Source organism: Mastacembelus armatus, chromosome 4, assembly GCF_900324485.2.
Source record: "Mastacembelus armatus chromosome 4, fMasArm1.2, whole genome shotgun sequence".
Lineage (NCBI taxonomy): Eukaryota > Metazoa > Chordata > Actinopteri > Synbranchiformes > Mastacembelidae > Mastacembelus > Mastacembelus armatus.
Window position 1 is genome coordinate 5,733,900 of NC_046636.1, and position 13,111 is coordinate 5,747,010.

Here is a 13,111-nt window from a genome sequence, read left to right on the forward strand (position 1 = left end):
GAATGTAGCGAACTATCTCGCTCCTGAATCGTGGTCCAGCCTTTGTATAACAAAGAGCGCTCGTTTTCTACACGGAACAACCCAAGCAAGCCGAGTTTTTATTCAAGACAACGTCTATTGGCCGTGAATAGCGTTAGAGAAGTCTGCTACGAGAATGGTCTAAACGCCAGGCATGCGCACCACCGCTCCTCCTGTGCTCGGTCCCGACGGAAACACCTCGAGATCACGTGACTCTTCCACTTCCTCAAAATGTAAACACTGGCAGTCACACGGCAGTGTTAAGTTACACAGTATGTTATGGGCGACACACCGTGTTAAATTATCCGTACACAACGACGACGACAGATTTGACCCTTTGCACGGAGCCACAGAGCGACTGTGACAGGATAAGAGCTGGATCGAAGAAGGTCAAAGGTAGCGACACGTTCACTGCAGGCTGTGATTTCATATCTTTGTCATAGTGAAGTGATACTGCTACACTCAGCTCTGTGCTTTGTGCACCAGGGTTTGAATGCTGTATGGGCATGGGTTGGTGGTCCAAATGGAGAATAAAGGGAGTGACGAGGTGGAAAAACTGAAGACAAAGTTCTTGTCAGCGTGGCACGATGTGAAGTACAGTAAGTAATTTGCTTGAGGCCAATACACGCAAACACACACACACACACTCACTCACTCACTCACTCTTCTGTGCCACCCATGCGTTAATCAAGATCATTTTGTTTACAATGTTTTTTTATTCATCAAGTCATGCTGTGCTGCACTGACTTGTCCATATAGCCCAAGGTCATATTTTATGGACTAAATCCGAATAATAATAATAATTACCTAAATTGGATGATGTCCAGGTGAAACACAGGGGGCTCAGCACTAAATCTGGAAACAGCACAAATAAAAACAAGAAACCAGAATTCAGTGAGACAAGATCCTACTGTTGTTGAGTCAGCCCTTAAAATAGTTCTTTGCCACCCTGTCCACACTGGTTTGTGTGTGTGACATTGTGTGCTTTCAGCTCACTATGGCTGTTTCTGCTATGTTTCTGTTTACGTTTTCAAAACAAAAGTTATTCCTTGCATTTAAATAGAATAGGAAGGGGAGAAAAACAGAATACTGTAGTAGGCAGAAATCTTGGGACCGGGCCAGGACACTGAATAATGGATGTTCCACAGAAGGTGCGCCAGTCAGCTAAGTAAACAGGACATCTCAGTGCTTGTTTTGTCTTCAACCATCATTGGGAAAATCATGATATATTGTCTGCTTATTGTGTATCTTAGGTTGGGCTCTGAAATCCAAAACTTCCTTCAGCAGAAATTCACCAGTGCTTCTCCTTGGAAAATGTTACCATTTTAAGGCTGAAGGTATGTTGTGCAGACAATTACAGCTAAAAAAAAAATTGATACACACACACACTGAAAGCCCTGGAATGATGTTGACATGCATTAATAAGCAAAATGTTCAGCCTAAAAGATATCTGACAGACAAAAAAAAAACTATCTCCAAGACATTAAAGCGTAACAAAAATGCAGTGCTACATGTCTTTGGCTGAACTTCTACCATTTGGATCCTCGTTGTGATTTTTCTTGTCAGAGAAGCACTGTCAGCTCATCCCAAATTAATCCTTCTGTCATTTGTTTTCCTCAGATGATGACAGCGTTACAGAAGCCTGCTACCAAGCCTCTGAAGAGGACTTCGTCATGGGGAACGTGGAGGCTTTCCGTAAGGATTTTGCATCTCGAGTGTGGCTGACCTACAGGAAGGATTTTCCTTCCCTGCCTGGCTCCACCCTGACCTCAGACTGTGGTTGGGGCTGCATGCTGAGGACTGGACAGATGATGCTGGCTCAGGCACTTATTCTGCACTTCTTGGGCAGAGGTGAGTGAAATGTTGGTGGTTAAACAATCTTGGAAGGAAGAAAAATCACTTTTGTTAAAATGCTGATAACTTCTAATGAGTGATCACATATTGACATTAGAGCTAAAAGGGTTGGGCACCCTTGGAATAAAGATTAGAGAAGGGGGCTTTTGTTTGGACAGTCACTGGTTTAAATCTCCAGACTCACTGGAGATTTTTGTCCTTGGAGAAGGAAGTTGATATCTCTACATTCTTATATAACAGCCAGTGTTGATGTGTTTTCGATTAAGAGGGGATGCTGCCAGTGTGGCCAGAATTTGGACAGTGCTTACATCCCAGGTGTTCATTTTGGAACTACTGTACTGTACATGAATTTATAGATAGACAGTGATAACCATCAGAAAAATTATTCATTTAATCTCTACCTAATCTGGTTTATGTAGAAAGATTAAGTGAACTAAAGTTATTTTTAGAATGCACTATAAATGTATCTCATCTTATTTCAGTTTTTTCTTTCTGTGAAAGAAACCAAACTCGTAGCCAGTTTTCAGTTTCCTCATACTAAACCTAAGACAGAAAGTTTCTTTTAGCTGATTCAAGTTCTTTTAAATGAGCGAATTCCTCATATCTTTGTGTGATCTATTGTCTCTGACGTGCCCTAGACTTTATGGACTTTATGGTTTATGATAATGATCACTGTCACTTTAATGCAGTCTTTTAGAAAACAATATTTAAAACTTGTTCTTCTGTCAAATCTAAAATATGTCACTAATGAAATATTTCTCTATAAAATGACTAATGGGCACTTAAGGATATTTATTAATCAATTTCACTTTGATTCACTTTGAATCAAGGTCATTTTGTTAATGTGTCAGACTCTACTCTGGGTCATTTTATAGCCAGGGCCACTCCCATTTTCTCCACCTTCAATTCCCACCCTGTTTGTAAGGCTAAGGCACCATTAAAATGAAATACTGGTACACTCAAACTTATAATTGAACAAAATTACACCTATTCAATCTCCCAAGTGCACATGATTTGGTCTGTTTAAGGCAAAAACCTTTAATTTCACAAGTTCTGAAAGACTTTTAGTTCATACTAGAGGCGCTGTCAATTCAGGGTTGATGTGTTGAATGATCAGATTTAGAAAGCCACATAGAGAACTGGATTATAGGGTTTGGAAACCAACAGCTTTTTCTTGTACTAAGATTAAAACTGGTAAAAATATTTTTCTGTTTTTATGTCTATAGGTCTACGGGTTGTGTGTCTATTCCCCCCCAGTCTTTGATTTGCCAGTTTTCTAAAAAGAATTCCACAAAACACAAACCATACAAAAAGTAATGAGGTCTGAATACTTTCTAAATCCACTGTTTGTCTGATTAACAAGGTTAAATGACATCTGTATTGAGATAAGGTAAATTATCACAGCGCTCATTAATCATAAAGAGTTTAGGAAATATAGTTATTAGGCAACAAATTTATATTTATCTTTCAAACCTGTAATTTGCATTTAATCTTAGTTGTAAGATTATCTGTTGTTTCCTCCACAGACTGGATGTGGTCAGAGGCACTGACACTCCAGCCTTTAGACACAGAGACATGGACCACGGCTGTAGCCAAACGTCTGGTGGCCTCCCTGGAGGCTTCTCTTCATGTTTCAGCCGGGCCCTCCGATCATGGATCATCTCCAACATCCAAAACCCAGGCCCCAGGATCTGCAGAGGAGGCAGATGCCCACTTAAAAGAGATGTACCACCGGACTCTGGTGTCGTGGTTTGGGGACAGCTCTTCAGCACAGCTCGGCCTCCACAGGCTGGTCCGCTTAGGCCTGACAATGGGGAAGCAGGCAGGGGACTGGTATGGACCTGCAGTGGTGGCACACATCCTTAAGTAAGTATGAAAAGTTTTTATCTCAGTTACTGCACCTGTCTTGCAATTTTATTATTAATTAACCTACAGATTCATATATATTTAGTGTATTGTTTAATACAACTACAGACTATAACATGGCAGTTTTACACAATAAATGATCAATGAGTGTTATAAATTCATTTTCTGATGATGAACTAATCATTATTCCATTATTTCTAAATAATTTCAAGGGAAGTGAAGAGGAAGATGGTAGTAAAACCTTAGATTAAAGAAATAATAATAAAATGACATTGTTTTAAATACCTGAAATGAAAAAAACACTCAGAGACTGCAAGATTTTCGGAGTTCCTTCTTGAACTGTGCATATATGAAGTAGCTGTTGTATGAAAATGACTACACTGACTACAGTGCATAGATGTCCTGTGACAGACAGTGGTAATGAAGGTTAAATTAGTGTTCACAACTTATTATATATACTTTTTGCAAAGATTCAAGCCAATAACTTCAAGCTCAGCTCCAGTGATAAACTTCTCTCCCCCACTCACCTCCTCTCCTCACTCTGTCCTCTCTCCTCTTTGTCTTAGGAAAGCTGTCGAGGAAGCGGTGGACCCTGGCTTGGCGGGTATAACTGCCTATGTCTCCCAGGACTGCACAGGTATGAAAGATGAGCGTGTTATTGATAAAAAGGGATGCTGGGCATGGTGCCCAAACTGACCCTGCTTTTTCCATCACCTCTCTGCTGCTTGGGAGACTGCAGAGCTGCTGAGAGAAGTGACATACGTTTATTTGTGTCTATTCCCCAACGAACGCATCTGCTCCAAATCTATAACCTCCCACTCTAACCTCCTCTTAACCTCAATAACCTGTGTTTTGATTCATGTTTGTTCTCTCAATAGCTAGAGCAGAAGATATGTTTGTGTGGGAGTGAGTGTATTGGTGTGTTATAAGATATTGAGTCACAGGGAGAACATGGGAATTAACTATTTGGCTTTTGACACGTTTATACATAAACAAATTTAGGGCTGAAAAAAATTATTCAATTATTAAAATGTAAATAAAAAACGTAATTTTGATCATTAATCCTAAAGAAATTGTGGCATTTTACATTCTTTTTTTGGACACTTTAGAGATTTTGCACTGATATTATTAAAGGTAATAGTGATAATGAAAATGTTATTGATACTGCAAACCAGTATTTTGTTAAATTCATAGACCAAACAGGATCTAAAATACACAACGCTCATGTTTAAAAAAAACCAGGACTGATTGAGGTCCTGATGAACAGACGGAAGTTGACATTGATAGACAGGGCAGACATGGAGACAGAAAAAAACACCTCCATTGTGTTATTGATCCTCCATAGTGTATAGCGCTGATGTCATCGATAGCCACAGGGCACTAAGAGCAGAGCAAACCTCTGTCGAGAGAACAGATGCCCCTCCTCTGCCACAAAACGACCAACCAGCCTCTGCCTCCACCCCGCCAGACAGCCGGGCCGTCATCATCCTCATCCCTGTGAGGCTGGGAGGGGAGAAGACAAACCCAGAGTATTTTGACTTTGCAAAGGTGAGAGATACATGTAGGTAAGGACAGTTTTTAGAACTCTCTCTTACCTGACTCCAAATTTAATGACAGGGTACATACATACTCCCATAACAGATAAAACTGGTTAGGGGTTTCAGAGAGATTAACAATTAGACTATAAAAACTGTAGGAAGAGGTCACTGTGTAGAATTGTGAAATAACCTAAATACTTCAGTTCATATGTCCTGGAAACTTTGTTGTTTAAAGTATATTTTTATGTCAGAGAAATATAGCAAGTAGGAAATAAAATGAAAGTATTTGGACTTTGAGTCAGATCTGCTTTTCTGCCCTTCTGTCTTCATTTAGAGTATACTGAGTCTGGAGTACTGCATAGGCATCATTGGAGGGAAGCCCAAACAGGCCTGCTACTTCGTAGGATTTCAAGGTTAGTGTTAGCACAATGGAATGCAGAGAAAGGTTGGTGTGAACAGCAGATTATTTTGCATAATATACCCTTCCTATGGGAAGAGACAAAGTAAGTTAATGTATTCCAGTTTGGATGAGGAAAACGGAGAGGAGTGGAGACGGAATAAAGTGAAGCAGGGCTTGCTTTATTCTCTCTGACCCATCAAAGCCTCACCCATTTATCACAAGTAAACCTCCCAAGTTGTGAGCTGTAATTGATTTCCATAGGAGGCATGCATTAAATTTCATCCGGGCCCCAAAGTGAGCCACTCTTCATCACCTTCAGGAGCCAGGAGGAACCTTCAGTTGTACATCTTGGCAGTCAATATTTACGCATTTACATTTTACCAATTTGAAATACAGTGTTGGATGATGTCTAAATGACAAGCAATACATTCTGCCTGCCAAGCCGTGCCTCGGCGCTGCATTTATCATATGCAAATGGTCGAATATAATTGCGTGTTTGTAAAAGTAATTCCCCCACACAAAAATTAAATGACAACCTCTTTTTTGTGGGTGTAAAGAATGTGCTTGTACAAACGCATCTGATTATTCAGAATTTAATCCACCCTGGTGGATATTAAAAAGCAACAACCTTCTGGGAGGCATATTTGACGCACACAAGCCTAACAGTAGGCTAAGCGGGTGACTTTGAGCTACTCTGCATAGAAATTGGAGAGAAGTGCGTTTTTGTAATAATCTGATGTTTTTGAATAACTTGTCTTTTGTTTTGTCCTTGTAGATGACAGCTTGATTTACATGGACCCTCATTACTGTCAGTCTTTTGTGGATGTCAGCACCAGCGATTTCCCTCTCCAGGTAATGTGAAATTACACAGATGCAGCTGACTGGGCCCCAGTAATGTGATTTTAATAGTTTCTGTTAGTACTTAAGGGTATGAATCTTAAGGCAGCCCTTGGGCCAATTACTGGGTACCTATCTGCTGATTTATTTGCTGCTCACATGTGTGGAGCTGCCATTTAAGAAAAATATGGCAAATACAGGACCAGGCACCGTGAGCCTGAATATTTCAGGATACATACATAAAAATCAGCATACAACACTACATAGCAATTTTGTTTTATGCTTTTGTATGCTGTGGTATACAATGTGACAACGTACCAGAGTTATAAATTTATGGATACTGTGACAGAAGATAAATAGGATTTCAATCATCAAATGAAGCGGAATACAGCTTATTCTGAGTTGGCACTACCAAGGAGTGTATGCCCTGCAGTCATCTGGCCTCTCACCTTGATGAATATTTTCCAATGTATTTTGCCTCTTTTTGTCCAGTCATATCATTGCCCGTCACCAAAGAAGATGCCTTTCAGTAAGATGGACCCAAGCTGCACCATAGGTTTCTACTCTAGAAATGTCCAAGACTATGAGCGAATCAGCCAAGAGCTATCCAAGGTGGGGAAAGCATCCTAAAATAAATCCATTACCACTGCCACCATATCACTTACTATTTTAATTTTAACTCCAATGTATATTAATTGTTTTGCACACTGGCAGATTTTTTGGGAGTGTAATAGAAGTCAACCAGTAGGTGGCACCATTTAGCCATGAATCGGATTAAATTCTTACATGTCTCACATTCCAGTCAGCATGTTATGTACATGATGTAAAGCAGTCTTCCCACCTTAAGCCTGTCATGCCTCTACTTAGGGGGGCTCTGTTTCTATGTATTAAAATTAATATAATGTTTTTTAGGTAACCTGAGAGAAAATATGTCTCATGTTGAGTGTTGCAAGTGAAGATAAGAGTTTTGTGAAATATACAGCACAGTGTATAACTAGCACTTCTCTGAAACACTGATCTATTGTTGCTCCAGGTGCTGCAGCCAACAGCGAAGGAGAAATACCCAGCATTCACTTTCATACAGGGTCATGGCAGAGATTACAACCTGTCAGCAGGCCTGACCCCAGAGAAGAGAGAATGGCCGTTCATCCGTGACCCAAGAAGAACAGTCACCACTGCCGGGGACTTTGTGCTGCTATGACCACACTGTTTAAAAGATTACTGACAGGGAACTTCATCTTTTTAAGAAATCAAACTGCTCCGTATCCAGAGCCTCGTTATTTATATTTCTATGGACAGGATGTTAGTGGCTAATTTATCAGCACTCCACACTGGGAGATTTGGTGTAGGATTTTCTTTGACACGTTACACCATGTTGAAGTCTCAATGTGCTTTAATTACAGTTATCACTAGGTCCAGTCCAGTATTTCCATGTCGGCAGGCTTTGTTAATTTAAGACTGTGTCAGAGCAATATTAATATTTAGACAGTGGTTAGGTCTGGTCTAACAGAAGTGTTTTAAAAGCCTTAAGTAAAATAGAACAAGGGCTTTTTGAAGACAGACAGACTAAGTAACTTTCTTCACTAATGAACATGAACAATGACTCATGCGATGGACACTCTTCATAATTATGCCAACATTTCTTTTTATTCACACTGAAGCATTAATTTTAAAATGTATGTTAGAATATGTGTGATTGGGATTAATTTTGACTGAATTGTGTATCACAGTGCAAGTGATCAGTGACAGGAGGGTTTGTCAAAGAGATAATGATGTTGTTTGCTATACCTCACTAAGCACTATATGTTGTTAATTAACCTTTACAAGAGGATGCTTTGGATGTAATAATGTGTACTGTAAATATCTAACACATTTTAATCTGAAACAGCACCTGCAGTCAGCACCCCCAAGCCAAATTCAGGGAGTTGCAGTATACGTGTAGTTATATAGCATGGAAACCTAAATCACAAATATAATCAGAGAGGAATATCATATTAAAGGCTTTTGTAAGATTTCAAGTTATGTTTTTTTTTCCAATTCTAATCTCCAACATTGAGTGGCAAAATGATCTATTACTGTTCTTACAAAACACTTTTGCAATATTTACACTTTAATAAACTAGAAGTGAAGAAGCACCCTAGAAGACATGTTAGGCTACAGAACTCATGCACTTTGATTTATCACTTCCAAAACCTTGAAGTCTTCCAACTGTTGAATCATTCTCGTGATTTCCTGCATCACAACACCTGCATGTCTGTTTGCATAAGTTAACTTGCAAAATTAATCTTTGCCCTATGAAACGTTCTCTCCACCACTGGGTGAAAAAGTTGAACAAAGTCAAAATATTTGACTTTCTCAATTGGCTTTCGTCTTTCAGGCTCACTTGGACAACTTGAAGCAATTCTGGTAGAATAAAAAAAATAGTTTGTTTCATTTTCAATTCTAGATACAAAGCTCTGTGGTATGTTGAAATATATTCAATCCCTTTCTCTCCAGTCAAATGTAGTAGATTAAAACTAATCGTACGTGCTAACCATCTCTACAGCCCATTAACCAGGGAGTGGAAAAAAATGTGACCCAGTGACACTAGTGGCAATTGTGTTCTTCTGCAGAGGAAAAGAAAATATCCTTGTGTGCAAAGCTCTGTTACCATGGATAATCTGTCTGTTGCCCCTTTAGTTTGAGCTATGCCAGACTGTTTTCCTGTACAGTACAAATTCTTGTATTATGATGAGCCTTGCTTTTTAAAAGGAGGCAACTGTCTTTTCTGTGAGGGAGCCAGGGCAAGGGTGAGGATGGACAGACAAGGAAGAAACCCTCATCTGTTCTCTACCATGGAGAAGCAGCAGCAAACGACATAAAGGCATCATTTAGATCCCCCTTCTGATCTGTGTGTTCGTCCATGTTTTATTTTTTTTTTTTCTATGGACGGATGAGCAATTGTGTGGATTGAGCAGGAACATCAAAGATGGCGGAGCAAAGGAACAGTGACATTCTTCAGCTTTAGAAGATGGAAAGGAAACGTAAGGGTTGAATGGACAGAAGGGAGGTGTGGGGAGGTGATGGGACATTTGGGTATTTTTGACAGAAACATGAAAGAGCATTTGTATTGGGGAGCTCTGATGGTTGACTGTTCTCCATGTATTTACAGGGGACTGTATGAATATTTGATTAAGGACTCACAGGCCCAGGGGAAATGCAATAAGTGAAACAAAGCAAGCCGACACATACACACATGCTCCATCCCTGCTGTTTAACAGGGGAGATGGACATAAAGACAGAGAGAACCAATAAAGATTTTAAATTGGTGTCATCCAATGTCTTGTGGAATACAGAAGCCAGCGGGATCTAGAAGAAAGGGGATCATGTAAAACCTTCTAATATGTTAAGATTTTATCTGTATTTAGAATAAACCCGTTGCTAGTCTAGTCATCTATCCTTCACTCGGGCAACAAGACCTTTTTATCCCCAAACTAATAACATAAGCTTTAAAATACTTATTTAGGTTTATTTCTTTCCAAAATATTAAAGAGGAATGTGGACACAAATAAACATTTTCTCTACCTTGTATTTCTAATGTAATCTAGGTTGTATTCAGAAAAACAGAAAAAAAAGTAACAATCTGAAAGTAATGATACATATATGTATATATATATATATACATATATATATATATATACATATATATATAAAACATTACTATATATATATATAATGCAAAAAGGTACTTCTTAATGCATTAGCATTCCTCCAGGCTGGTTCCGTTAGGACTGGAAGGAAGCTAATGCACTGGCTGGGGTTTCTTATGCACACAATGTCAACATATAAAACAATTCTCTTTTCCATGACAATATTATCAAATTTGTGTCATTTGGCTGTGCTGAAAAAAATGACTGTGATATACCAAAAGGTTCATTTCTATTCCTTTTCTCCCGGTGGTTCTCAGGATCTCCTCCAGCCAAGATCAGATCATGATGGATGACACTGAGAACATCCAGGAGAATTAGATTTAACTAAAAGTAAAAGACACAGGAGGAAATGTAATATGCACAGTCTGTGTGTGTGTGTGTGTGTGTGTGTGTGTGTGTGTGTGTGTGTGTGTCTGACTGTGTGGATCTTAAGAAGCTAAAAACTGATGTGCCTGATCTTTTTCATTCATAAGTAGTGTGTAAATTTATATGGATGAGCATGTAGTTTACACATCTAGGAATTGGGTGTAAGTCATCCTAAATCTTACGTGTCACACTCCCTCCTTGTCTTCACACCAGGTGCAGGGGTGGTAGATTTATACCCAGTAGCCCTTGCCCACCCTTGTGGAATGCCGTGCATCTTCAAACAGGTACTTCACTTTGAAATCTCATCCTGGCGTGATATCTCTAGGCAGCTAAATATATCCGGCTCCTGGGTCCTGCAGCCGTCTGAGCATAAATACCGCCTGTGCTGCATCAGACTGTATGTAGTCTTAAGTCTGTCCATGTAACTGTCCACTTGTCTCCACCCATCTCCCTCATCACTGCCTTCTCCTGAATAAGTGCTGAGACATTGCATACCTCACATCTCTTCTGGGCTGAAGCCAGACAGATGTCATAATGCTGTGAGAACAGATTTAGGGTGGTCCACCATGTGAACATGACTTACAGGACTGACAAGGTCAAAGGTTCCTAAGGACCCAAACTGCAGACATATATTTTTGCAGTAATGAAAACAGTTTTCTAAAGTACTGGATACTGGTCACCAGTGCAAAAATGTTGGACAGCTGTTGTACTATGTTTACAGAAACAGAAAGAGCATATGACAATACGGATCCATTTCTTCTGGATTCTTATTAAAGGTAATAATTATATTTTATATTTTTTTTGTTTAGCACATTTTTTCATGATGCCAATCAAATTCAGGACATGTGATTCTGAATACATTTGATATATAAAATATGTCATATTTGAACATGTAATATAATATTGTAATACTGATTTCACCACTATTGTCCACATCTGACTATCAGTTACAGTTTGTGTATCCAACCCACAGTAATACTGAGTGGGATAAACATTTCAGAAGATAAATAGATGGACTATTGTAACCAGCCAAGCTAATGAATGGTTCAGGAATCAAATTTGAATGTGACATTATCTTGGTCCTAAACCAACTGCTTTAAGCAACTTTAAAATGTACTGTCAGCAGGCAGGATCCTTCTTTAGAGCATCTCCTGAATCAGTCAATATTCATTCTGACATTCTTGCAGTGACTTCTCTCAGCAATGTTGCTGTAGACTATTTGTATTAATATCACTGTTCTTTGGGAGTGGTTCTGCCATAAAATGTTTTTAATCTAAATTGAATTCAGATGCTTAGTTTTAATGCGTCTAGTCACCAAATAAACAATAAAGTGACTAGTCCATTTTCTGTTTATGTAAAAATAAATACATAAAAAATAATCACAGAGAACTTTGTGACAGAATAAACCCTTGTTGCTTTACTTTCATGAGACAGCTTGTTATCAAAATGGGGCTATATTCCTACCCTGATGGTTTGCATCGTACTCTTCCTGTACCATGGCAGAGGCCCAAAGCAAAACTCCTCACCTAGTGTTGGCTAACCTCGCCCGGCTGTGACAACAAGAAGGGCACTGGAGTTAACATTTAGATAACGGATGTGTGTGCTGTTTTCGATTTCCATTCCTGGTGACAGCAAATCTTAGGAGCACATCACAGATTGTGTTTGTGTGTGTGCGTGTGCTGGGGGTGGGGGCGCTCATGTGTGCGTGTTTCCTGCCTCAGGGGTGATGTGGAAGAACGCCGAAATTCCTCATTCTGCTGTCCTCTGAGGCATGGCCGACCCTCTGTCAGCTTTTACTAACCAGATGCATCCGAAACAGGCACTGAGGCTGAAGGCAGGGGATATTGCCTGCTGTGTACCTGTCGACTTGTTTCTTATTGCATGCCTGTGTTGAGCAGGGTGGCAAGTGTGTTGTGTGTATGTGTGAATGGGGGGTGGAGGTTAGGAGGACATGCTACAAACTTAGGAGTGCATATCATCCACCACACACACACACTCCGTCATAGCTCTACTTGACTCTTGGATTTTAACATTAGTCTCTGCCATGCTGTAAGTTTTGTCAAGTTAGTATTCCTCTGTGCTTAAACATGCTGTGAGTGTGTATGTGTGTGACTGTGAATGAGGGTATGTGACAGAGAGGGATAAATCATGAGAAAAAGTGACAAAAAGCCATGTAAGTTTTGCTTTTCAGCTTTTCCCTTTTACTGTCTGTGTGCATGTCAGTGTGTGTGTGTGTGTGTGTGTGTGTGTATGAAGACTCTCCTTGGTTCTATACTGTAGATTTGTGTCTGTGCCATACTTTGTAATCTCATCTCCATCTAAAACTCCTGCAGGCCCTGTGCACCATTATCACGCAGTTGCAATAAAACCCACAGTAATTAAAGGGGATCTGGCTGTAATTGCCTCAGTGAATCAACTTAATCAGCACCTGTGCTCACAGTCAACCTAATGGTGCAATCTAACCTTTTAATACCCCAGAAATTAGAATTGTAAAAAATTATACACCTGATAATCATTCTGTATTTTGAAACTCTTGAGTGGAC

The 13,111-nt window shown here is 39.6% G+C and overlaps 1 protein-coding gene across 1 annotated transcript; it reads left to right on the plus strand.

The window, feature by feature from the left end:
- Positions 1 to 222: 222 nt before the first annotated feature.
- Positions 223 to 8,531, plus strand: atg4c (autophagy related 4C, cysteine peptidase). Its single transcript, XM_026323809.1, has 11 exons — positions 223 to 414; positions 505 to 617; positions 1,272 to 1,355; positions 1,639 to 1,869; positions 3,399 to 3,738; positions 4,305 to 4,375; positions 5,084 to 5,286; positions 5,611 to 5,689; positions 6,452 to 6,528; positions 7,006 to 7,125; positions 7,547 to 8,531. Exons 2-11 carry the CDS (start codon positions 512 to 514, stop codon positions 7,712 to 7,714), a joined length of 1,479 nt encoding a protein of 492 aa, XP_026179594.1. The 5' UTR covers positions 223 to 414; positions 505 to 511; the 3' UTR covers positions 7,715 to 8,531.
- Positions 8,532 to 13,111: the final 4,580 nt, after the last annotated feature.